This window comes from Polyodon spathula, chromosome 7 (genome assembly GCF_017654505.1).
Source record: "Polyodon spathula isolate WHYD16114869_AA chromosome 7, ASM1765450v1, whole genome shotgun sequence".
In the NCBI taxonomy this organism is placed as follows: Eukaryota; Metazoa; Chordata; class Actinopteri; order Acipenseriformes; family Polyodontidae; genus Polyodon; species Polyodon spathula.
Genome location: NC_054540.1, coordinates 9,898,676 through 9,923,006, shown reverse-complemented (window position 1 = coordinate 9,923,006; position 24,331 = coordinate 9,898,676). Strand labels below are relative to the sequence as shown.

The 24,331-nt window shown below is 36.5% G+C and overlaps 2 protein-coding genes across 3 annotated transcripts in view; one reads left to right on the top strand and one right to left on the bottom strand.

The window, feature by feature from the left end:
- Positions 1-1,660: 1,660 nt before the first annotated feature.
- Positions 1,661-8,290, bottom strand: LOC121318129 (zinc finger CCHC-type and RNA-binding motif-containing protein 1-like). The gene is made up of 8 exons (XM_041254447.1): positions 8,176-8,290; positions 7,524-7,644; positions 7,118-7,146; positions 6,507-6,618; positions 6,299-6,406; positions 5,629-5,738; positions 5,441-5,513; positions 1,661-2,022 (listed from the first exon to the last, which is right to left on the bottom strand). Exons 1-8 carry the CDS (start codon positions 8,214-8,216, stop codon positions 1,885-1,887), a joined length of 732 nt encoding a protein of 243 aa, XP_041110381.1. The 5' UTR covers positions 8,217-8,290; the 3' UTR covers positions 1,661-1,884.
- A 134-nt stretch (positions 8,291-8,424) lies between these two features.
- The window catches only part of LOC121318128 (periphilin-1-like), a 70,033-nt gene continuing 54,126 nt past the window's right edge, over positions 8,425-24,331 (top strand). Inside the window, exons 1-4 of one of the 2 annotated variants that reach the window (XM_041254446.1) lie at positions 8,425-8,533; positions 11,016-11,076; positions 15,902-15,990; positions 22,234-22,389. In XM_041254446.1, the coding sequence (XP_041110380.1) occupies position 11,076; positions 15,902-15,990; positions 22,234-22,389 (246 nt within the window). In that variant the 5' untranslated portion in view covers positions 8,425-8,533; positions 11,016-11,075. Of the gene's footprint in view, positions 8,547-11,015; positions 11,077-15,901; positions 15,991-22,233; positions 22,390-24,331 lie in introns of both variants that reach the window. The other variant, XM_041254445.1, reaches the window with a different exon arrangement.

Genomic DNA, 24,331 nt, shown 5'->3' with positions numbered 1-24,331 from the left:
ACTGCATTATATGAATGATGGTGTTTTAGTGAATAGAAATATAACTATAGTTATGTAAACTTGCTGCCCCTATCCAATCACACCAGATCACAAGTCTTGTCGCTGCTCTTCACATAGTATACTGTTGTTCAGGACTTACAGTACAGTTCATTTCCTCTTAATTATCATGCTTGAGTAGAAGAGCAACTTAGATTATTCCTTTATCCATTACACTTAAATCATAATATTTGGATTCTGTAACCTCTAGTCTCAAAAGCAAATATGAGAAGATGGCTGTGCTCTCATTATACTTTAACATTCAGCTCCCCAGTTTATATAAGCGGTAAACACATCCAGGTGAAAGTCAACTTGCAAACTACCTTGGTTTGGCCAATTTTGTTCATTAGAACAACTAATTAAAGCTTACTTTAGGGGACTGGCCTGAATCATGGTTTTTGAATGAACCTTAGCTTCTGTGAGCCATTCATGACAGACTAGATTGGCAAAGGCTGGCATGGACTACTCCAGACTAATTCCTGGACTGTCATCTCCCAACATCTTTTATCTACATGTAGTGTCTGTATAATTTGAACAACTTTTACTCTATGTGCAAATCTCAATGAGAATAGAAAGTTTGTATGTACCAATACCCTTAGTTGGATCAACAGCACCAGTACTAGTAAGGTTATATTTACAATGCAATGACATTTAATGTACTTCCGCCAAAAAAGTTGGGCAGGACTTTACCTGTTTTGGACTTAACAGGATAAAAGGTATCTGGAAAAAATGCAAACATTTAAATTTTGCATAAAAGTATGCATTAAAGGCACGTACTATATAGAGTTAACCAGTGTAAGAATTGCTGAGTGTGTTGTCAAGTGCTACATCCTGCTGCTGGAATGCTTAAATCATAGATTTCTGGCACAAATCCACATCCAACCTAGCACATCTCTTAGCTGTAAGCTCCTTGAGGGCTCCTATTGCGAGCTGTGTGCCTAACCTTGACCCTGTCATTCAGTACCTGCTAGGTATGCTCAAAGGACTTTAGATCTAGCACTATCAAGGTAGTTCATCACCTTGAACTTTTTTCTGTCATATAAAAAACGTGTAACATGAAGAGGCGTGTAAGGCAGAGAAATGCTAAACTTTTTCACACCATGCTCCCTTAGGATCTGAACATTTTCTATATGTCCCTGAGAATGTCAGTTGTAGTCCTTCAGGGCCAAACTGCTTTAGGTTCCTGTGAGGACACAGTCTAGCTATACATAGTGACTACGCATTACGCTACCTAATTCACAGTGTCCAGTGTCAGGGGTTAGCTCTCTAATAGAGCGCTGTACATTCAAACAATATTAAAGAGCTAAACATTTTAGGAAATTAAAGAAAAAAAATCAACTGCATAATAACAGGGACTGTGAAATATTCCAATGCTGCAGCTAACAAAGGAAACCTTAGGAACTTGCTGCAAATTGCACATCCAGCTACTGAACAGAGGTGGCCACCAGGAAGTCACAGTGTATATGGCAACACAAAGCTACACATTGAAGCCTGAAAAAGCAATTACAGGTTGCTTTGGAGACAAAAGAGGATTAATTACAGCTGAGGGTTTTATGTGGATGAGATCTAAACAGAGACATTCTCAATTTCATATTACCCTGGTCAGAAATGTGAGAGGAAATAAAGGATTAATGAGTTTATTAAAATGTGAAAATATATTTTTTACATCCAGATTGGTAAAATGACAAATCTTATACGAACACTTTGAAAAAATAAATAAGAATAGTAGTAAAAAAGGTACCTAGTAGTCCAAGGTACCTAACTGAACCAATCTGGGTAAAGGGAAACTTATAAAATTGCTAAAATGCAAATACACTTTCAAAATTTGCACAGGTAAAATAACAGCTTCTAGTCACTTAGTTCTTCTTCATCACTAAAATAAGCACTCTTTTTAATTCTTGGTCGTCTAGAGTCCTCAGAAGTAGAAGCCCCATTTGCATCCTCTCTCTGTTTGCGCCTTTGTTCATCCTCTTCAATTCTTGCTTGCTGTAAATAATAACAAAAACCATGACACACACACACACACACACACACACACACACACACACAAGCCACTGGTGGTGTTCTCACCCTATTGTACGAATGGTCTCACGTTCAAAGTTACGTTGGAAGAGCTTAGCTTACCAGGACTAGTTTCAAATGTGTCTTTGCTTACATTCCAATCCAGTAATGTGCAGCTGAAATTCAGGACGAACCTCTGCTTCAGTAGTTCAAACAATACTGCCACCTATACACTACCGGTCAAAAGTTTTAGAACACCCCCATTTTTCCAGTTTTTATTGAAATCTAAGCAGTTTAAGTCCAGTGACTAACCTGAAATGGTATAAAGGTAAGTGGTAAACTGCCAGAGGTTAAAAACAAAAGTTTAGGTTACCAAAAACTGAAAAATAATGTACATTTCAGAGTTATACAAAAAGGCCTTTTTCAGGAAACAAGTAATGGGTTAACTGTTCTGCAGCAATGGAAACAAATTAAGCCTTGAATGTTGATGCTAACAATTCCTACAGGTGTCCCAATTTTTGTTGATTACTTACAAACCTTCTGTCTGTATAAAAGCAGTGTTGGAACAGACTGTGTTACTACACCCTCTTAAGCATTATTTGGACAGTATTGTACTGCAGGAAGTGGTATATTGCTATCATAATGGTGAGAAAAAGGCAATTAACAAAGGAAGACAGACAGACCATTATAACCCTTAAAAGTGTAGGTCTTTCCTTTAGAAAAATTGCAAAGAAAGCCAAGGTGTCAGTGAGTACAGTTTCCTACACCATCAAAAGGCACTTGGAAACTGGAGGAAACTCTGACAGGAAGAGGTCTGGCAGATCCAAAGCCACAACAGAATCAAATGACAAGTTTCTGAGAGTCAACAGCTTGCGTGATAGGTGGCTCACAGGACAACAGCTTCAAGCACAGCTTAACACTGGTCAAAGTAAGCAAGTCTCAGTTTCAACTGTGAAGAGTAGACTTTGAGCTGCAGGTTTGACAGGTTGAGTGGCAGTAAGAAAGCCATTGCTAAGATGGCAAAATAAGAAAAAGAGGCTTGCCTGGGCTATGAAGCACCGCCAGCGGACTACTGAAGACTGGAAGAAGGTCTAATGGACCGATTAATCAAAATCTGAAATCTTCGGTTCATCACACAGGGATCTTTTGTACGCCGTCGAGTAGGCGAAAGGATGGTTCCTCGGTGTGTGACACCAACTGTCAAACATGGAGGAGGAAGCGTGATGGTCTGGTGCTCTTTTGCTGGATCCAGAGTTGGCGACTTGCAGAGTGAGTGGCACCCTGAATCAAAACGGCTACCACAGTATTTTGCAGCTCCATGCAATACCCTCTGGTATACGCCTCGTTGGTCAGGGGTTCATCCTACAGCAAGACAATGACCCAAAACATACCTCCAGGCTATGTCAGAACTACCTTAGAAGAAAAGAACAAGACGGTAGGCTTCAAATCACGCAATGGCCAGCATAGTCTCCAGACTTAAACCCCATCGAGCTGGTTTGGGATGAACTGGACAGAAGGGTGAAAGCAAAGCAACCTACAAGTGCAACACATATTTCTGGGAACTTCTGCAACAGTGTTCGGAAGAACTTTCCAAACAATATTTCATTTCCATTGTAGAAAGAATGCCACGAGTGTGTCCGGCTGTTTTATCTGCAAAAGGTGGCTACTTTGATGAGTGAAAAATTTAGATTACATTTTGTTAAACAAAACGATTCCATCATTTCTTTTTCATCTCCAATTGTTTATTTGTTCTATGTTTTAATTTCAGAGTACATTGAGACATTAAACTGCGTACATTTCAATACAAACTGGAAAAATGGAGGTGTTCTAAAACTTTTGTCCGGTAGTGTATGTGTTTTATAACAACTTTAAAATGGGCATACAATACGTGCAGAAAGATGGGCCAATGCAAAACTACAACATTCTTTTGAACATAAAAAATGTTTCCTTTGAGCCGTTGCTTGTTCTCGAGACCATGGCATTGTACCACAGAGCTTACAATTTATCCTCCTGCGTGCTCAGTTCTTGTAACCACCACTGATACAGTGAAAGTTTTGATGCTGAGTGAGATTGTCGCTGACACTCTAAAAAGTTAATATGCACTATATTGAGTGTTGAAAAACAAAATGAATTGCCATAAATGCAATTCCTCTATGGTCCTATCCCTAACCCTAATGCTAAGGTAGGGGTGTGTGGGTGTTAGAATTAAGAACTTATTTAAATCTTAAACTCAGTATTCAAATTCTCTCAGCTGGCCCATCTCTGAAAAGCTTGGCCTGTCTTTCTACACGTACGCCTTAAAATGTCTACAATTTCTATTGTTGTTTTGATTTGGACTATTTCCTTGAGAACTAGTTTAGTCATGAAATACCAGTTACAAATCTGACTGAATATGGCTTATCTGAGAAGCATGTAGGCCCTTCAAAACAGGTCAAGGTAGGAAACAGAGCGGATGTAAACTGACAGACTGAGCGCAAGGTTCTATCTAAAGACAGTTGTGAAGAGGCCATAAACAGGGTTTGAAATTAATCTGTGTCAAAGCATAGTCTGTTGACAATGAAAGATAAATTTAATATTTTTTAAAAAAGTCACATTATATTGCTATTTATTTTCGAACACTGAATGATCATTTGTGGTATACAGTTTTTATTCCCCTTCGGAGTATGTCCTTACATAAACATCCTCCTGCGGGGAATAAAAACCGTATACCACCAACGATCATTCTCTATCCTCTATATATATTTTAAATATACCAGGGTGTAGAACCCTATTTGTATACACACTGAATAAAATGTATCTTAAGACTATAACGCAATGCTTTTTTTGGGTGGGGGGTGTGGGGGGGGGGGGGGGGGGGGGACAAAAACACATCTGTAATTTCTTTGTTTCAGATAGAAGTGATGTAACATGAAGATGTACAGCTTTCGAGCAAGGTAACCTCTACAAACCATTAAAGAAAACTAAATAATCTGCAAAGAAAATGACCGAAAAACCCAGAGCCCGACTCAAAACTGGTCTATTTTATTCTGTGTGTCTCCTTGTCAGGAACACCAAAGTAATTCTTGAAGAAGCATTGTTGGCAGTATATACATATATTTTCACCATGACTGCAAGTCTCCAGAACATGGGACACACTGTTCAGCAGTAAACATGTCCAGTACATTTAGCATATAGTTAATTCCTCTGACTTAAGTATCTGATATATAAAAATGTGTTATATGTTGCTGTAAGATACGAGTTGCTTTCCACCTCACTCAAGGACTGTGTGGCTGCCCACAAGTGGGTGGATATCAGCTTGCATCGTACAGCACCCTAGAAGATGACCAGACTTCATTTCGAACCACTGTAGTTCTGGCTTCCAAACCTGTATACAAAGCATGCATATACCATGACTGCTGCTCACCTGGAATGCAATAGCTTGGCTGAGACTATCAAGAGCAGGGTCTTCTCCTTCCTCGTCACTTTCTTCATCCTCACTGAAGATTTAATAATTACAAACAGGCTTGAAAACACATCTTGACAAACAATATCTGCAATTAGACACAGAACCAAATTACAGTATAGTACAGTATACACTACAGCTACACTCACACTTCTTCTGTCTCTTCTACTTTCTTCTTCTTTTTCTTTTCTTTCTTCTTGGGTGGTTCTCTTTCACCAAGCATGTTTTTAGGGCATGCATAGCTTAAGTGACCAGATTCCTAAAATTCAGAAAGAGTGTTTAACCTAAAAATAAAAACTAACAATCTTACCAAGTTAAAAAAGCCCTCTCTGAACACTCCAAAATAGACAAAAAACACTTGAAATACGCTGCTCAAAAAAAAAAAAAAAAATGTAATGAGCAACTTCTCACACTTACATTTTCCCAAAACACAGTTAACAAAAATAATACAATTAAAGTATTTCAAGGGAGGACTTATTGCGTAACATCAGTTGCAGGCATCTGAACACAAGATCCATAGAAATCAAATGGGGAGGGGAGGTTTTGTGATAATCCCAACTAAGTTGCGGTCTCAGTCCACTTACGACTGGTCTCATAGACCACAATCGGCACTAATATTGGATTTACCCTACCTAGTAATCCAAGATTATTGCTAATTGGGTTATGTGATTCCAGCCATTAAATGGGCATGATCACAACGTATATTTAAAAATTACTCCATATTCCTACAATCCTGTGCAACAACATGCATGAACCCTATATTTAACTTGTCAATATATAACTCTTAAAATAGAGTTATAGAATAATGCTGAAACTTACTCCACATTCATAACATTTGGACTTGTCGGTATAATTGCGCCTTCTAATAAATTCAGCTGCTCTGCCGTTGTCAACCGCAATGCTTGCTCTTACTGTTCTGCCAAACAACTAAATAAAAAAGAAAATGGGGTTTAGTGAATTATTCTTTGTAAACTGAGGCTGTAGTATACGTATGTATTTATTTTGAAATCAATTAAATATAACCCACTTGTTTGTTGTTAAGAGCTCTTGCACAATTGTGGGCTGATTCCCTATCCAGGAAAAGAACAAAGGCCACTCCTTTACTTCTTCTGGTGTCTTTATCCTTCACAATAGTAACCCTGCAAATCACAAAATAACAGAATGTACAAATACAAAGTAAAATACTGTTTGAATTTATATGATGTAGTATGCACACAGTGTGGGTGTGATTTTAATGAGGTACAGCTTCTGTATATGCAGTTTCGAGATTTAAAAAAAAAAAAAAAAAAAAAAAAACCTTTTTAAAGGCGTACCTTCAACTCTCGTGGCCTGGGTTCAAATGTAGCCTCAAGTAAAATAAGTTTGGTAACCTTGTCCCTGCTCCTGACCATTACACACTGGTGCACATCACACTCGCTCGCTCACTCACTCACTCACACACACACACACACACACACACACACACACACACATTAAGCACACTTGGAAGTGTTGAGAAAGGTCCAGAGTCTCACATTTGCATCAAGCATTGAATTAACAGTTAATCCAAAAATCACACACCATATGAATTAAGTAAGTTCTAGATACAACATAAAAACAGACATAAAAGGATTTTTTATAAAGTATGTTTTCACTTACTTAACAACTTTTCCATACTTGATAAAAATCTGACAAAGAAAGGAAACCAATGATAAGAAGGATATGGCCACTATACTTCAAGTTCTAATGTTGACAGATTTTGCAAAAATTAATTGACATGTACATATTGAGTCTTAAATGTTTGAAGGACCCCAATAAATCCAGGCTAACCAGCATCCAGTTACCATTAATAATAGGACAGAAACCTGTATTACTTCAAATACATTTAATGCCATCCACATGACTCATTTAACTTGACTAAAAAAAGGCATTCTATATTTGTAAAACATTTATAATGTATAGTATTTAAGAATATGTTCCTTTACAAATCATTCAAAATATGGTCTTATTCATTTGAGATTGCTCATCACCTCTTTACTGGTTAACAAAATAGTAAAATGTTTACCTTGTGCAAATCATTATTAGTTAGTGAAAATGGTAGGTTGGAGACGTAAACTGTACTTTTACTTGGTGCCAAACCACCACTCATCTTGCTTCCTCTGTCAAAACTTTCACATACTGCAACGCTGCAAAATAAAACACAATGTTTTAATTAATACATGAGAAATGAGACACGGTGAAGGCATGTCCGAAATCACACAGTACAGGAGCACATGATGACTTATGTAGAAGCCAATACAACAGCTGATGATTTATACGGTATACTAACGTTTCAGTGTTTGACGTTTAGAGAACTTGCTAATCTTTTTGTTTTTCTTTGCTAAATTGCAATTATTTTACAGATCCTTCAAATCACCTGTGAACACCGATAATGATGTCTTTTATTCTCTGCTTGCTTAGCTGTATCTTGCCCCTGGGACCTTAGTCAATAAGATACATTATTCTAGTAAATTGTATGATCCCTCTTCACTTTGAAAATAAAATTAATAAAATAATATAAATCGGGAGAGAAAAATGTCATTTTAAAGTGTTATCAATATTACAAGAGTGCAGTGTCAGATTGCAAATGGGGAATGCAAAGCTATGCACAATCATGTATTCCCAATATTTATACACTTCCCCAGTTATTTCAAACACAAATATTTCAAACAAATTACCTGAGGGGGTCATCAAAGCACAATCCCCAACCCGTTAACATAAACAGACAAATTATGCACTTTCCGAAAAATCTACAGTACTTATTTTGCCTAAACTGTCGCTGCAGAATGACGTTTCCAGAGCTCCCCGAGTGGCATTGTCGTTAGCCAATAAAAGATCTAATATGATCTTAGACCCAATTAACTGAGCAGATATGGACCGGGTGATTCGCCTTGTGATGTTACAGTTTCCTGTGTAGGGGACGCGCGGTAGGACCAAAGCAAGTAACCAACGTGATAAATCTGGCTGTCCGAGGTGTGTTTTTAATCAGAGGACAGGGAATTGATATTCACAAGTTCTTCCAAAGAAACCACAACAGTAAGACGAAGTGGTATGTTTTTTGTTTCGTATTTATTGTTGCAGCAGGATGATCGATGTTTAGTCAGTTTTCAGAGTCAGAGCAGCCAGAAGCATCAGAGCTGTGTGCCTGCCCGTAAACTGTGTAATTCTTGAATGTAAACGCAGCTGTAAATATGGAATTTAACCATGAGGAAAACTTCTAAGTGAGAATGTAGCAAACATCCACCTAGAGTCATATTAGTGTAAAATTGATTGTGGTACTTTTTTTTTTTTTTTTTTTTTAAATGTATGCCTATTCTGCCATAATTGCATCGCTCTGGCTAATAACTTCCAACGCTGACCAGGATTCCTTCATATAACCGGTGCCCGCAGACAATTCTCATGTACTTGTGATCGATGATTTCCCTTTTTCATTTTCTATTTTTAAATATATTCCCCATACACGGTGGCAAATGAATATATAATGATACTGTTAAGATTAATTTCCAGGCATTTCATTTTATCACAGTTTATAATGTGTGTTTTTGTGTGCCTTGAGTCAGATTATTAGTACTTGTATAACAATTGCTTACTAGTGACTGCTCTATCATGACAGGAAATCTGAATAAACTGTAACACATGTAAGTTACTTTGTGTGTTTTGCATGTGGCCAGTGTGGTATCCTTATAAAACACCCCACTAAATGGATTAAAATTATTTTGGACGATTCCATTTGCAAATTGAATTTGCCTTCGGAACTGGCACATGCAACCTGTGAAACTCTGGCCTCACCAGACCTCTGAATCGGGCTGCGAGCCGAGCCACTTTCAGCAGTTAGTAAGCTCCAGAAAGAAAAACATTTAACAAACGCGGTGGGGAGGGAGTGTGATGAGAGAAAAGTACAGCCCTTGGGACGCAGGCTCTAATTTCTCTGTGGGCAGATGATAGTGTTCAGAAAGATCTGGAGTCGTGCGTCAGAAATGTGAAAAATTATGCCCGAATTTCTCATGCTATGAAGCAAATGGATATAAGCCGAGAGTACTGTACACTTAATTCACACACTCAAAAACACAAAATTATAACACATTTCTCATCCTTGACCTTTTTGTTATATTAATATAAAGAAAAAAAGGCGGAAAATAAAATAATTCTAAACTTACAAAAGTAGTCAAACAAAATAATGTACAGCAGTACCATACATACAATTACGGCTCTCGTTTCCCTCGCAGATTTTATTTTTTTTAAAAACTTTTTAGCACTCAAAGAAAAAATAACTAGAAAACACAACAACTATCCTTAAACGAGATAATTTTGGAAATCATATTTTTAAAATATTCTTTCTTCAGCAGAACTAACTGAACTATGTAATCAGTACAATTTGATTATTCAGACATTCCTAAATATTTGCAAAATATAACGATACAAGATACAGCTGTAAGAGGACCAGCGTGGTAACCAGAGCTGGCATTCTACCAAGGTCAAATTTAGATTTCAAGCTATAGCTGCAGTATTTATATTGCTGCTTGGTATTTACTGTTCAACCTCCAAATCTTTGTTACAGGGCAAACCAAGAGACAATTACAAAGTCTTGTGTATTTTACCAGAATTTTTACATTAGCATCAGCAATCATCATGCAAAAAAAAACAACCAAGGACAAACAACTGTGTCCTCGCAGGTAGTTACGGCCATGAGGAGGACCTCAATAAATCCGTGCTAACCAGCATCCAGTTGGTCTATTAATTTTTGAACACCATTTGTTTATGCATCTTTTGGCAAACTGAGTTAATATCAATAATTAACAACTGTCTTTCGTTGCGTGTGGAAAAACAACCCAGGCTCTCCTTAACCGCACCGTGAAGGCTCGTTGCGCCTTGGCTTGGTTTGGTTTACAGTGGAAAAGTTAGAGACACTTTAGGAAAGTTTGGAGGAACACACACTCAGTTTTACCAGCCCTAGCGGAGAAAGATCAAAAGACATTTCTATACCAGGAATCTGAGACTAAACAGAATACAGCACATACAGGCCTTGCATTTATGCAAAGATGCAAATAATTTGATTCATGCTTTTAAGGAAGCATGTTTTTTGTATTTTTAACAGTAGTAGAACAGACATTAATTATAACCAGATAGAGAGCCTAATTTATATTCGCTTATTTGATAGGCCTGTTATTCTTGGGATCCACCTGTTTTTTTGTCACATGAGCTAAGAAACCAAACCTGTTGCTATGTGCAATATATTATCTCCTTTAAACACTATATTGCCAAATGTTGCTTTCAAGCAACATTCTATTTGTGTGTGTGTGGTTTTTTTTGTATTAATATTTTACAATACGATGCCCCATAAGTAATAATATCAATGTTTTCATCTGTTATGCTATTCCATGATTTTCAAGGTTAAGTTTGGCCAGTTGAGTTTTAAGTACAGGTATACATTGTTTATGTAGGTTTCCTGGTTTTATAACTTTTTTCAGAATATTAGTAAGCTGTATTTGTTCTCATTTTTGTTTTGTTTTCTTTACAGCTGACACATTTCTCATGGAAAGAAGTTTTATTGAAGACCGGTGTTTCTAGATATCTTAAAAGTAAGTGGAATTTGTTTCATGTACTTCAATTCATTTATTGCCTCATTTGCCTTCAGTTTGCCATTCAAGTGGTAGGATGCATGAATCAATATTGAGCCATTTTTTAAGATATGTTGAAACCCACCCACATGTTGAATTACTTGCACACGGCACACACAAGAATGTTTTTAATCCATTACGATTGATCACATCTGATGTTTTCAGCTGGGCTGATGCTTAATAGCATTGCTTAAGCTTACATAAACTACCCTTCAGCAATTATTGGGACAGTACGGGAAACAGGGTTGTGTAAGAGATCATATTTTCAGTGTATTGAAACCCTCCAGGCAAACTGTAACTAACATTATCCTAAATGTTGATCAGTGAAGTAACGCATCTGCCACATTGTGGTTATGTACCTTTTTCCATATGATAAGACAGAAACACATTGAGATATTGCAGTGATGGAAAGAATACTTCTATTGCCATTCCTCTTATATTATTGCCCCTTGGGACACTTTGTATGTGTTTTCACAAAAAATGAAATGTCCATTTCTAGTTACCTGTGCTTTGGAAAACTGCACTTGGTATTTATAATAATCACCATTTTAAAATGTACCTAAAAAGAATGAGTTTCTTACCTGACATACACAGTTGCAGTATTTTGTCTTTTGCAGACTGTTAAAAGTATTTACACAATGAGTACAATACCAGTGTAAGGCGTGGCTTTAATGAAATGCAGTACAAGAATTTTGCAATGTAACAAAGTGCCTGTAGCACTAAAACTGTGGAATACCGGTGTTTGTGTCCTTGAAAATGCTGTACTGTAAAACACTGACAATACCACAATATACAGGGAAATGGAAGGAGGAGTGATCTCTGAGGAACAATATAATAAGATGTGCATTTGTCTCCAGAACGACTGAGACATAATAAACGTGTCAACTTTGAGACAATATGAAAAAGGTAAATGTTACAGTATATTCAAATGAAAAACAGACTGTCCTTGGACAGCATTTAGTATTACTTTTATATGATACTCTACATCAATTTGTGTATAATTAAGTATAAAATATATTTGGAGCTTACTTTATCAGTAGCTCTGGGGACAATTTACCAAATGCCCAAGTGCTACAACACTAGAATTACATAAAATCTTTATATGAAACCTGGAAACATTCCATACACGAGCATCTTTTTAGTGAATTTTCAGTTCCCTTCCTGGTTCTTCATCTTAATTAACAGGCTCTTTGAAACAGCTAGTGAGACAACCATCACATTTATTATGTGTTCTAGATAAAAGGTGGACAAAACATTCTGTAAAATAGGCTGTCTGTTACATTACTTGCTCTGGGGCCCTTTGATAAGATTGTCCTAGCCCACCTAATTCTCATTGAGAAGCTGATTAATAATGTATGTCGATTCACTTCATCTGGTAAAAATGAAGCAGTTTTATCTGTCAAACCAAGCTCAAAACAGAGACTGTTCTCCTTCATAGTGCTTTCTGAAGAACAGTTTAGTGGTTTAATGAAACAAAACTAAATCTCTGGTATTTTTTCATTACACACATAACTGAAATGTGCATAAATCATAGATAGCTTGAATGTCTGAAGTGGTCATTACCCGCTTGTTATTGTATACAGAATACAGATTAATGTAATGAAGCTAAGATCACGTTAAGAGATTTTAAATTGAGCTTATATGTACAGTAGGAACAAAGTGGCAGGAAGTGATATGCAAAAGGAACATGCTGGAAAATAGGTCAACCGGGTGTAGCATAGCTGGAAGGTAGAGGAATATATTCCTTTTCTTGATCCTGACATCGCAGGATATTTCACATCCAATTGAATGCTGATGGTGCCATGCTTTATGATTTCAAACTGGATATTCGATAGCTGGCTTGGAATCCTCTTCAATGCATTGGTAGAATAGGCAATAAAACAGTGTCAGTTTGATTTGGATCACAATTGAAATTTTGAAGTTTTGAAGGTCATAAAGCAAACAAAAAATACCAGTAACCTTATCTAATATATATTACCATCATTTCGTAGGGCTCAAGTTTTCTTTAAAAATGATGAAACAATTCCCTGATTGTTACATACAGATATTTCAGTGCAGCACCCCTGCTGAATGGTCAAATTAAAGAATCTAGAAATACACGTGTCGTTGGGAAAGCAGCTATTTGTTACATTCTGCTACTAAGTAACCAATTGTAGCTTTTCCAATAACTCGCATATTTTCAATGATCGTTTTTGTTCCCCTGGGCAAGCTGCCCCAGCTGTCTTCGGCTCCAATCTGCTTGATGTCACCTGCAGCAGGGAGGAGAACGACTAGCTTGCTACACCCCTTGTGTTGGTACAGTGTGTATATGTTTTTATTTTATTTTTCACCAGTAGATACTATGAACCACAAAGTTATTGATTATTATAAGAAATTGCAAACCAGACTGTCGTTCTTCTCTACTGCTAAGGTGGCAGTATTTGGTTTGCAGGTTACTTTTTACTGAGATTAAAAGGTAAATCTTGATCCCTGGATCATCTCTAAGTTTGCAGCAGCAGCAGCTCAGATCGTGCAGCTGCTTTTAAAAGCTGTGGCCCCAGCTGAGAGAAAGTGTCGGCTGCACAGAACTGTATCTTCGTGACTAAAATGGCACCAATGTCTCTTCTATTGTGTGACCTTTTGAAGCAGAGTGGAAGGAATGCAGCATAGTTAATCAGTACATTTAGGTCAACAAGTAGCTTAAAAATTCCAACAAAAAGATCAAACACACCTTTACCATAATATATACCGTTTTATATAGGAAAATATGAGACCTAGGAAATAGTAACATAACATCTGTAAAGGAAAATAGGTGAGCTGTATAGCTTGCTCACACAGACCTTTCACCTGATCTGTAGTGTTTACTATTGTGAAGCCTCCACCAAACTTGTTTTTCCTATGTGGGCTGAAGTAGGCTGGACTGGGTAATATTTCAGTAAGTAAGTTGCTGTTGTAACTGGAAAGCAATTACCCACAGGCTGCAAGTAGTAAAGATTGAGTCTGCTGTACCTTGTCTGCTACTGCAACACAAAAAAAAAAAAAAGTTTAAAAAGAGAGAGAAAAAAAACCCACACCTTTCGGCTTTGCATTGCCCTCATCAGTACAAAGCAGACAAAGGACTATAGCTAAATTGTATCCATTCCCAATTTGTTCATAAAGATAAACTCTTAATTACAGATATTCAGTCAATTGTTACAATTAAAAGAATAATTGCATTAGAAAGAATTATATGATTAAGGATTGTTACACACAAAAGAATACAAAATCTTCAGTTAAAACTCATGGTTTTAAACTTTTTACAAAAAGTATCTAAAAGTGGGGGATACAGTTTCCTTACTCTGTCTAGTCTCTAAACTATTTTGGTCTTGCCTATGAATTACAATTTGTTCTTTTTAAGCTCTGTTCAGTTTTAGTTATACAAAAAAGAGCATTGGTAATACATTTAGACAACAGTCTTTAACTCTTCTTCAGTGGCAGTAATAGGAGGTGAAGGTGTTAATGTTTATTCACATGTAAGGATAACCTGGGAGAGTTATGATAGATGTTCATTTAAAACATGAATGAGCACCTCTCACAAAATCAATTTCAATATTGTTAGTCATCATAATTTGAAAAACCTTTGAAGGAACACAAGAGACTGAGTTTAACCCCATTGATGGTTCAAGAATCAACAAGAAGAGCTCATTGCATTGCATGCCAAGTCAACTTCCACAAGTTCTATTTCAACTTCCACAATACTCATTAGGCATTGATAATTATTGAAAATCATTGAGTAGAAAGTAGTGGTGAAGCATTAATGTCTGATGCAGTGGTCATTACCTGCTTGATAATTGTGGTAACAAGTAAGGGCACTTCATGAAAAATAAGGCCTATAACCTAAACTGAAGAAGTTGTTTTGTGTAATGAAGGCGTTTTTAAAATGTGGTGTATAGGGTTTTTTTTTGGCCTGGATCGCTTAAGCTGCTTGAAATTGATGTTGCTATTTTAAGAGAGTTTCAAGATTTTAAACTCCTGTTGGCTTTAGATGATCTCTATTGTAGGATATTGAAAGCACTACTCAAAACCTTAAATCTTTAAGCATAACGCGGCATTAGGAAAGTTGTCACTGCATGTTCATAAATCATAAGAAGTAAGAAAGACAAAAGAACAGTAACAAGCCATAAGTAAGATGTTATCACGTTTCCAACCACAAAAACTAGTATTAATATAGCAACCTTTCTTTGAATAAGATTGAAGAATGAAAGATAACGTTGCATAAAGACTATGTTGATGCTGTTGGGGATTGAAGAATCATCGAGAACAGGATTTCACAGTACAATTCAACGATCCTTGCTCCGCAGCCGAGCGGCGAATGAGTCACTGTTGCCTGGCTGGGACTATTGTTCTACATTCTTCAGATGAAACTTTATGAAAGTGGAAAGTATTTAACAAACTTGAAGTAACTTGTGTTAGAATCACCTCATGTTATTTACATGAAGAGCTTTCAAGTAAACTTGCTGTTTGGTAGAAAAGTATATTTAGATCAGTTAGATCGAAACTTTGTGACTAATTATCTTTTGATATAAAATACATGTTTAAGATTTACTTCTGATTTATTTTCTTTGTCTAATGTTGGTGTTTATAAGTGAGTCCTCAATCTCTTCAAGCTTAAATAATATTTGAAGTTGGAAACTACTTCATTTTTCCTGTAGGACCGTTAATAACCTCTGCTCAAACTTTTAAACACTGACGTGTTTCTAAGCTGGCACTTGGTTTGTATTGCTTCAATAAACATGATTGTCATTTTATGTTTAACTTGTATTCGTAGTGGCTTACAGAAGAGACCAGCGTGAAACGTGGAATGATCCCCAGTATTTCAATGAGAGAAACCAACAGCGCTTCCCACAAGCAAGAGAGGTGAGCATCAAATAAATGAATACTTGCCAGCATTTTGACAAGTGCTTTTGTAACACTGGTAATTGGGATTGTGTTCCAGAATCTGTTAGATTTCAAGCAGACAGGAGTTCCAGTTAGCTGTTATTGTACAGCTAAAGTTATTTTAAAGTTAAATGATCACAAGGAATTATGCCTACATTGTATTCTAATATTTCTTGTGTGTGTAGGAGGTGAAGTAACACAATTTATTTAGTTTCATGACCTAGAGGGGGGAGAAAGGCAATATGGTTTGTTTCCAAAGTAATTTTTTGTTATTTCTGCAATCTGAATTACAGTATTCACAAATATATGCAAAGTTGCAGGCAGGCAACTATAAATACAGCTGCAAATATATGATTGTCATGTAAGTCTTTGCAAACTTCTCAAAGTCAAGCGGAGATTGGGCTAGGAAGTTAACTTTTTAGTGCCGGCTGAGAGATTTCAGTAAAAATTTAGGCACCACTGAGATTCTCGAACTGCGAGGCAGCATATGTATTTATTTTTTAATTTTTAATTTTTTTTAGAAATGGACTGTTCTGGGGTACATACAGTGAACTGCATCATTAGTAGGGCTAAGTGAACATGTAGTAAACAGTAGTCTCTGGTATCCTTTCTGTGTTTTTATAAGATAAAACCGTAAACCAGGAACTAGTAATTATTATTCCTTGTTAATTAAAGGGTAAACCTTTCCTTTTTTTTTTATAAAAAAAAAAGCGTTCTAGAATTTTAAAGGGAAATATATGATCAAATATGGTTAAAGATTTCATACTGCACACAGTTTTACATTTGGCCCATCTTATTAAAATCAATGTCTGACTATGAAGTTTGTCAGCAGTTCTGGACCACAAATTAAAATGTTCATGTATGACAGCCTTTTCTGTGCGCTGACTCCTGGGATGTCAAATTAGTACAGGTTTAAAAGCAAACGAAAGACTTTCCCTTTTTAATCATGTCATTTGGCTAAAATGATGTGCTTCTTACTCTAATGCTGCTGTGTTTGACATGAAAGGTCACTGAATATAGCAGTATTGCATTGTTAGTTTCTTAAACTTGCTGCATATGTGATCGTTTGGGAACTGACCATCATTAATGCTGTTCCCAGGAGCCCTTGTTTATCCAAACACTTTCTGCTGTAGAGCCAGTAAAATATGCAAAACTGCCAATTAAGCTTGCCTTTCCAGCAGCAGAGCTATCAATTTCACAGCAGAGGAAGGAGATAATGATACTCTCTTCATTAGGGCCCTTATTGTGGTGGCTTATATCATTGTCATTCCTGTTATTCCTGAGGTTAATGGATCTGAATCTGTAAGAGATGAGCAAAATCCAAGGGCAGCGATGTGCGTTCCAGCTGGTGATCATGTAAAGCAATATCCTGAGGGAGTTGTCTATGCTGCAGTTGTGAGCAAATGCAGTGAAAGACTTAATACAAAGCAGTAACAAGCTATCGTTTAATTGCCAAAAAACATAGCCAAGAAGAGGTTTGTAGCAAAGTGCATTCCTACCGAAACTTGCACTAGACAGAAATTGTCTCTTTCTATCTTTTGCTTTTTTATATATATATATATATATATATATATATATATATATATATATATATACAGAGCATCAGAAGAAACTTCTCACTATTAACACATTTATTTTTGAAAAAAAATAAGGTCTATAAATGAGGGACATTGACATCATGTTTTTGGTTTCTTTTTAACCACTTGATCGTACATCCTCGACACGCTTGAGTGACTATGACTGAAGTATTAATCACCTAATTAGCGTGACAGTTGATTGAACACTGGATATGGAGTGATTTCAGCTGTTGAATTGCAAGCTTGAATAAAAGCAATAAAGAAAATCACAGAAAAAAAACAATATGTCACTTTGACAAGAGAGCAGCACCTTTGTGGAATTGTCATGTTGGAGACTGGAATAGGGTAGCATATTGTGGCTTGCCACCTTGGGTGCTCACAGCCAGCAATATCAAACCTGGCGAAATGGTATAACCAGACACACTCTGTCAATGACAGGCCACAAACTGGGAGACCAAGAGTCACACCACCTGCCCAAGATCACAGATCATTTTGTAGCATCTTTGTAGCGTCAATTGCTAATCGGCAAAATAAAAAGTCACGACACCTGCTGTAAAACAGAGTTTGTCATTTTTCAATCGCATCTAGTGAATTTTGTACAAATATAAGTGATACATTTATTTTGATGCTGAAATATATGTGCTAAGTTTCCTTTGATGCTCGGTATATATATTCCCTTCCCAGAACCAACAAGGGTCATAATGGATGCCAACACTTCGTTTTGCATACTGTATTGTTTAGATTGATGAAACTTTCTTTACCACAAATTGAGTGGATCATAATTAGGGCTTCTAGTTTTCAGGTTTTATTTTTGATCACATGATGTCCTTTTAAACAAATTTTGAGCCGATTAGCTTTCTTAATCAAACACTAATTACCGAAGGAAGTTGTTTCTTTTTACCCTCATATCCTGTTTGAGTTTAAAAAAAAAAAAAAAAAAAATGACATTGATCTCACCTGAGTCTATTTGGATCTGCATTTCATTCTGGTTCTAATTGCCACATTCAGCTTATTAATTTCCACTGTGTTAGTTTTCTAGTAGTGCATTTAAGCAATCTGGTATTCAGTTTAGGCTTAACAAATATTAATTAAGATTTAAAAGGATGGAGAAAGATGGAAAATAAAAACTGTAAACTACAAGCCCTAGTCATAATCTGGGGAGTAGGAAGGCTGTCTTTCTGCCCCCACTGTCTTTGTCACACTTGCATTTTGTAATTTACCATATTACTTCAATTTGGCACCGCCCTCGCATGAAAGACGCCATCTTATTGGCACCGCAGTCATATTACAGTGCCTATAGAAAGTCTACACCCCCTTGAACCTTTTTTTACATTTTGTTGTGTCAGTGCCTCAGAGTTTCATGCATTTAAATGAGGATTTTTTTCCACTTAGCTACACACCATACTCCATACTGTTAAGGGGAAAAAAGTTTTTTATTGAGAAAACAGTTGTATATTAAAAATACAAAACTGAAAGATCATAATTGGATAAGTCTCCACCCCCCTGAGTTAATACTTTGTAGAAGCACTTTTGGCAGCAATGCTTCCCGGTATCTGCCCAGTTCTGAAATCTTGTCTAGATATTTTGAAATGACCGTTGCGGCTGCAACAGTGGTTTTGCCACTCCGCCGTAGTTTGTGTCGTCTGCACATTAACAAGTTTTTGCTTACTATCCCGAAATCCTAAAATCATAATGTAGATTAGAATAGCAGAGGACTATTACAGCTGTGAGTCTGCTGGGATAGGTCTCTACCAACTTTGCACACCTAGATTTGGCAATATTTGATTATTCTTCTTTACAAAACTGTTCAAGCTCTGTCAAGTTCCTTGGAGCGTTGATGGACTGCAATCTTCAAGTCTACAGAATCGACAGTGTTTTTTTGCATACTTTAAACAGGATTCAAGGTGGGCTTTCTTGAGTAATGGCTTCCTTCTTGCCACCCTACCATACAGGCCAGATTTGTAGAATGCTTGGGCTATTGTTGTCACATGCCCACTTTGACCAGTCTTAGCCTTAAAAGCCTGTAACTCTTGCAAAGTTGCCATAGGCCCCTTGGTAGCCTCTGTGATCAGTCTCCTTCTTGCTTGGTCATCCAGTTTGGAGGGACGGCCTGATCTAGGCAGGGTCTTGGTGGTGCCATACACCTTCCACTTCTTAATAATCGTCTTGACCGTGTGCCGAGGGATATTCAAGGCCTTTGATATTTTTTTTTATACCCATCCCCTGATCTGTGCCTTTCAACAACTTTATTCCGGAGTTCTTTTGAAAGCGCCTTGGTGCTCATGGTTGAGTCTTTGCTTTGAAATGCACTACCCAGCAAAGGAACCTTCAAAAACTGCTGAATTCATCCTGAAATCCCACGTGGAGGCCATTTAATTTGGTGTGACTTTGAAGGCAATTGGTTACACCTGAGCTAATTTGAAGATTGCTATTACAAGGGGGGTGGACATTTATCCAACCTAGCTATGCTGTTTTTATTAATTGATTTTCTACACATTTCTATATATATATATTAATATTAATGCATTTTAATTCCAGGCTATAAGATAACAAACGGTGAACATTTTGAAAGGGGGTGTAGACTTCCTATAGGCACTGTATCATCTTTATAATAGAGGCTGCCCTTGAATAAATGGCGCTATCAATAAAGAAACATTAAGGTATTTTTTTCTCCCCCTACTAAAAAAAACACACACAGTAAACAAATAAACGCGCGACACTGACTGTGCACATGTAACTCCCCCGAAGAAATGGGAGCCTCAATCTAGCACATAAATTACAAACTAATGTACACATACATAGTAAGCACATTTTATTTTATGGTAGTACAGTTCTGAAAGAAAATGCAAGATAAACGATGTACAGAACAGCAGTCCTTCTGAAATTCTTATAGGTGGTTTTGTTTTGTTTTTAGTTCAATTGTAATTCCTGTACTCAATCCCGTACAAATAAAAACAATGTGCTTACTATCTATGAGAAGATTTAGTTTCGGTTTCTCTTGCAGAGAAATTACAAACAAGTTACAGTGAGAAAAAAAATAACCGAGTAGGGTTGTAGTTTTTAAAGAAATTAAACTGATATTCTGGGGTAATTTTTGGTGCAGTTGGATTTAACTGCCACACCAGCTTTGTCCCGCCCCTTAACAACCAATACACACGCTTGATTCGCTGGTACAGTACTCCCCTGACCTAACTCCCACCTAATAGGCTGTCGGTAACTGTCACCGATAAATGTGCTGTAGTCAGGGTAGGTTAGCCACACACGCTGCTACATACAGGTATTACTACCATATTACAAAAAATAAGCAACCATGATACTTCTAAAATGTCAGAAATCATGTAATAAAATATTGCAGCATTTGAAAATCGTAGTATTATCAATAAAGGTCGAACTCGTATAAAGGCCGGCCTCTCTTAGGCGCAGCAATCATTTTGATCAATTTAAAATAAACTCTGCAGTGCCAAATTGAAGTAATACGGTATTTATAGAACTCCTTGTCAAATTTTGATGAAGACATTGAATGTATCCTAATTTAGCTAATGTAGTATGTCTGTCTCCGTCTGTATATCTTGCTATCAAGTGTCAGAATCTGGAGATACAGAAATGCATGTGTTTATGTCAAACATATATATATATTTTTTTCCATGGATTTAGGTCAAAGACATGTAAGGATTCATTGACAGTGTACTGAAGTTTGAGTTTAACTAATGATGATTTGAAACAAAGCCTCCCTCCTCCTGTGCTGGTGGCAAGCTCTCATTACTGACCTCCCACAGTCAAAACCTTCTGTGTAGCTGTCATTACTCGAGACTTTGTTGGTGTTCTTGGGTTGGATGAGGCCACAACAGAGACAGTTTGAAGAGGTGGGAGATGGGCAGCCAGGAGAAAAATAAATGTGGAGTCTGTAATGGGTCCAAAGGAAAGGACAGACTCCACTGACACTGCTTTTGCTTTTTCACGTGTTTTGAGGCAAATATTTTATTTATTTACTTATTTATTTATTTATTTATTTATTTATTTATTTTTTTAAATCAGTAGGCTTATAACATCGTTTTGAAACCCAAGAAAATAAAGCATATATTAACACTTTCTAACTGCAGACAAACGAGTCCACTGACAATGCCTCACTTTTAATGTAGCTGTCCATTTTAAACAGTGCCAGTCTTGGGTATGCCCCAATATATTCATTGTTTTTATGTAAGACACTGAATCTGATGTATACGTTTTATATTAGCATTGTCTTTTTTGCTGAACAATTAAACTAAAGTTAATTAAAATGCAACTGGTACCCCATAAGTGTATTTTCAGTATGAGGGCATGGGCTGGTCAGTGTATACCACAAGTTCTTGAGGGCATTTAAATCCAGACCGTGGTGACCTACTTATGCATAAGTTTAGCTTTTTCTGCACAGTGGGTTGGATGACGAAGATTTCCTCAGTGAGTCAATCAATGGAAATGATACTAAAGCAACACAGATGTTTATTTTTAAAACTGGAATACCTTTCTGCCAAAGCGGGGAAGCTTGATAACCAAACAGGACATTTAGTGTTTCTTTTTTCTTTTTTTTTTGTTTTTGTTAAAAACAGACTGTCTAGAAGGGAGCCTATTTTTCAATAACTTGTATTATTTTTACTTGTTTTTGAAGGGGTCGTATCAACGGATAGTAAATGTCGTCCCACGGAATCCTGTGTTTGATAGACCAGAAGAAAATTACAGAGAATTCATGTATGAGGAGAATTCCAGAAACTTTCCAGGTGGTAACTATGGAAATGATCAGAGGAATGGCCCCCCACAGAGATGGGTATGTGTTTCATTTATTAATAGTGCCAGGTGCCTAGGTCTACAATTATTAAACAATATCAGTGACAGAAAGGTTAGCTGAAACTTCAAGCTGTATGATGGTGTGTGCTTCTGAAACTGATAGAAACGTTTATACAAAGGGTACTTGTATTTTGTATTGAAATGTCTTGTATACAAGCACAATATGTATTAAATAAATACAAACATTTACATCTGGGTTTGATTGTAAATAAAGCTTTAATACATTATTTCTTAGCTTTATGTGGCTTCCCCTTTCTCAAAAAATATACCTTTCATTTTTTTAATGTCCTGATAGGAGTTTTAACCTTGGGGCACTAGCTTTTTTTTCCCCCATTAACAAATGTAGTAAGAACAATTCAAGACATTAAAAAAAAAAAAAAAAAAAAACAAAACAAACATTTCTATGTTGTTTGACAGTCTGTCCAGTGAAAAGAACTAGAATTTGCATTTAAGGTATTTTAGACCAGATAGACAACACTGGCATGGAACCATCTTATAAAGACTTGTCTTATCAAGTCTTAACTATGAACAAAATACAAAAAAAAACACTTGGGTCAAGTGCTGTTAAGAACCAGTAATGAAATATCAGTAATCAGAGGATTCTGGTTACTGTATTTTCCAGCTCAATGACCTATGCAGTGCTTGATTATCAGCACAGGAAACTGCAAGGAGGAAGTCAAGGCTTCCTCAGATACATTACCAGTTGTATTTCCTGTATTAATTGCCAGTTAGTTGAGCAGAAGAAATGCTGCTGCATAATCAAGATAATTGGAACCATTTAGATCTTGCCAAATATTTGGATATCATGATGATCCACTATTGCAGGAAAGTACCACAATGTTGAAATTATATTTCACTGCAGAATCGCAGACTAGGTTTGAAAAAAGAATATTAGTTTACTTGGAAATAATGTAGATTTAGCTGTTTTATATCTAAAGTGTTATTAACGTATCAAGAAAATTATACCTTCAGCGTCCACTAGGGGTCAGACATGCTTCAAATATGCTTCTTGACATTTCTCCTGCTTCTGTGCTGGAATGTTAATGTTGCAGTATAAGCATGGGCTTCAAGGATTACTAACCATGGTTTTAAATTCTGTTCTTTCAATTCTTGCTAGCATTGCCAGCATTATTACTGATCCCCCTTTTTTACTTGTGTTGGTCATTTTAGTTCTTTGCTTTAAAAACAAATTATCAAGTACAAGTTTGTCAGTCCAAACAAATCAAACAAGTCTTTTCTTTGTATCCTGTGCTGTTTTCTAAAGTGAAACTGAGCAACAGTGCAGCACCAAACTTTCATTACTTCCATAGAGATATCTTAAAATATCTGCCAAATTGAAGTAAAAAATACAAGCAAAAAATTAAGCACTGATGTAATCAATATTAAAAAAATATATTGACCTTAAAAATGAGCAAACTTGCACAAGTGAGCCTGCAAGGGTTTGATGCACATGGAAAAAATAAGAATGTGTTTGTTTTAATACGAGGCAGCATTCCTTTTGTAGGTTTTTGAATTGCAGATACAGATGACTTTATTTTAATTCAGTTGTAAAAAGGGGAACAGTGATATATTTGGCCATCATTCTTGGGTTGGCACTTCTTTTAATGAATGTATTAAAAACCTGTTTAAACCGTATAGTTAAAATTTTTAGATGTTAATGTAACTTTTTTTTTCCCTACATGTGTTTAATCGTTGTCTTGGAATGCCTTTCCCTAACAAAGCGTGCCAAACTCTTGACTTACAAGTATGTTGTGCTCTGGGAATTTAGAGAACTCGCTAAATGAGCACATCGAAGACTTCTCTACTATATTGCACCCCCCCCCCCCATAAAAAAAAAAAAGACAACCCTGATTTTCCTTTGCAGTTTGTTTTCAGCTAGTTATTTTACACACTACTCTTGTAATTTTGCTATATCACAGAAA

Excerpts from the sequence above, each read along its gene's own strand:
- LOC121318129 (XM_041254447.1), bottom strand. The coding sequence starts at position 8,216 with ATGTTAACGGGTTGGGGATTGTGCTTTGATGACCCCCTCAG. Across the intron at positions 6,619-7,117 it reads AAGTATGGAAAAGTTGTTAA|GGTTACTATTGTGAAGGATA; the intron begins GTAAGTGAAAAC and ends TGTGATTTGCAG. Across the intron at positions 6,407-6,506 it reads GAGCTCTTAACAACAAACAA|TTGTTTGGCAGAACAGTAAG; the intron begins GTGGGTTATATT and ends TTTTTTATTTAG.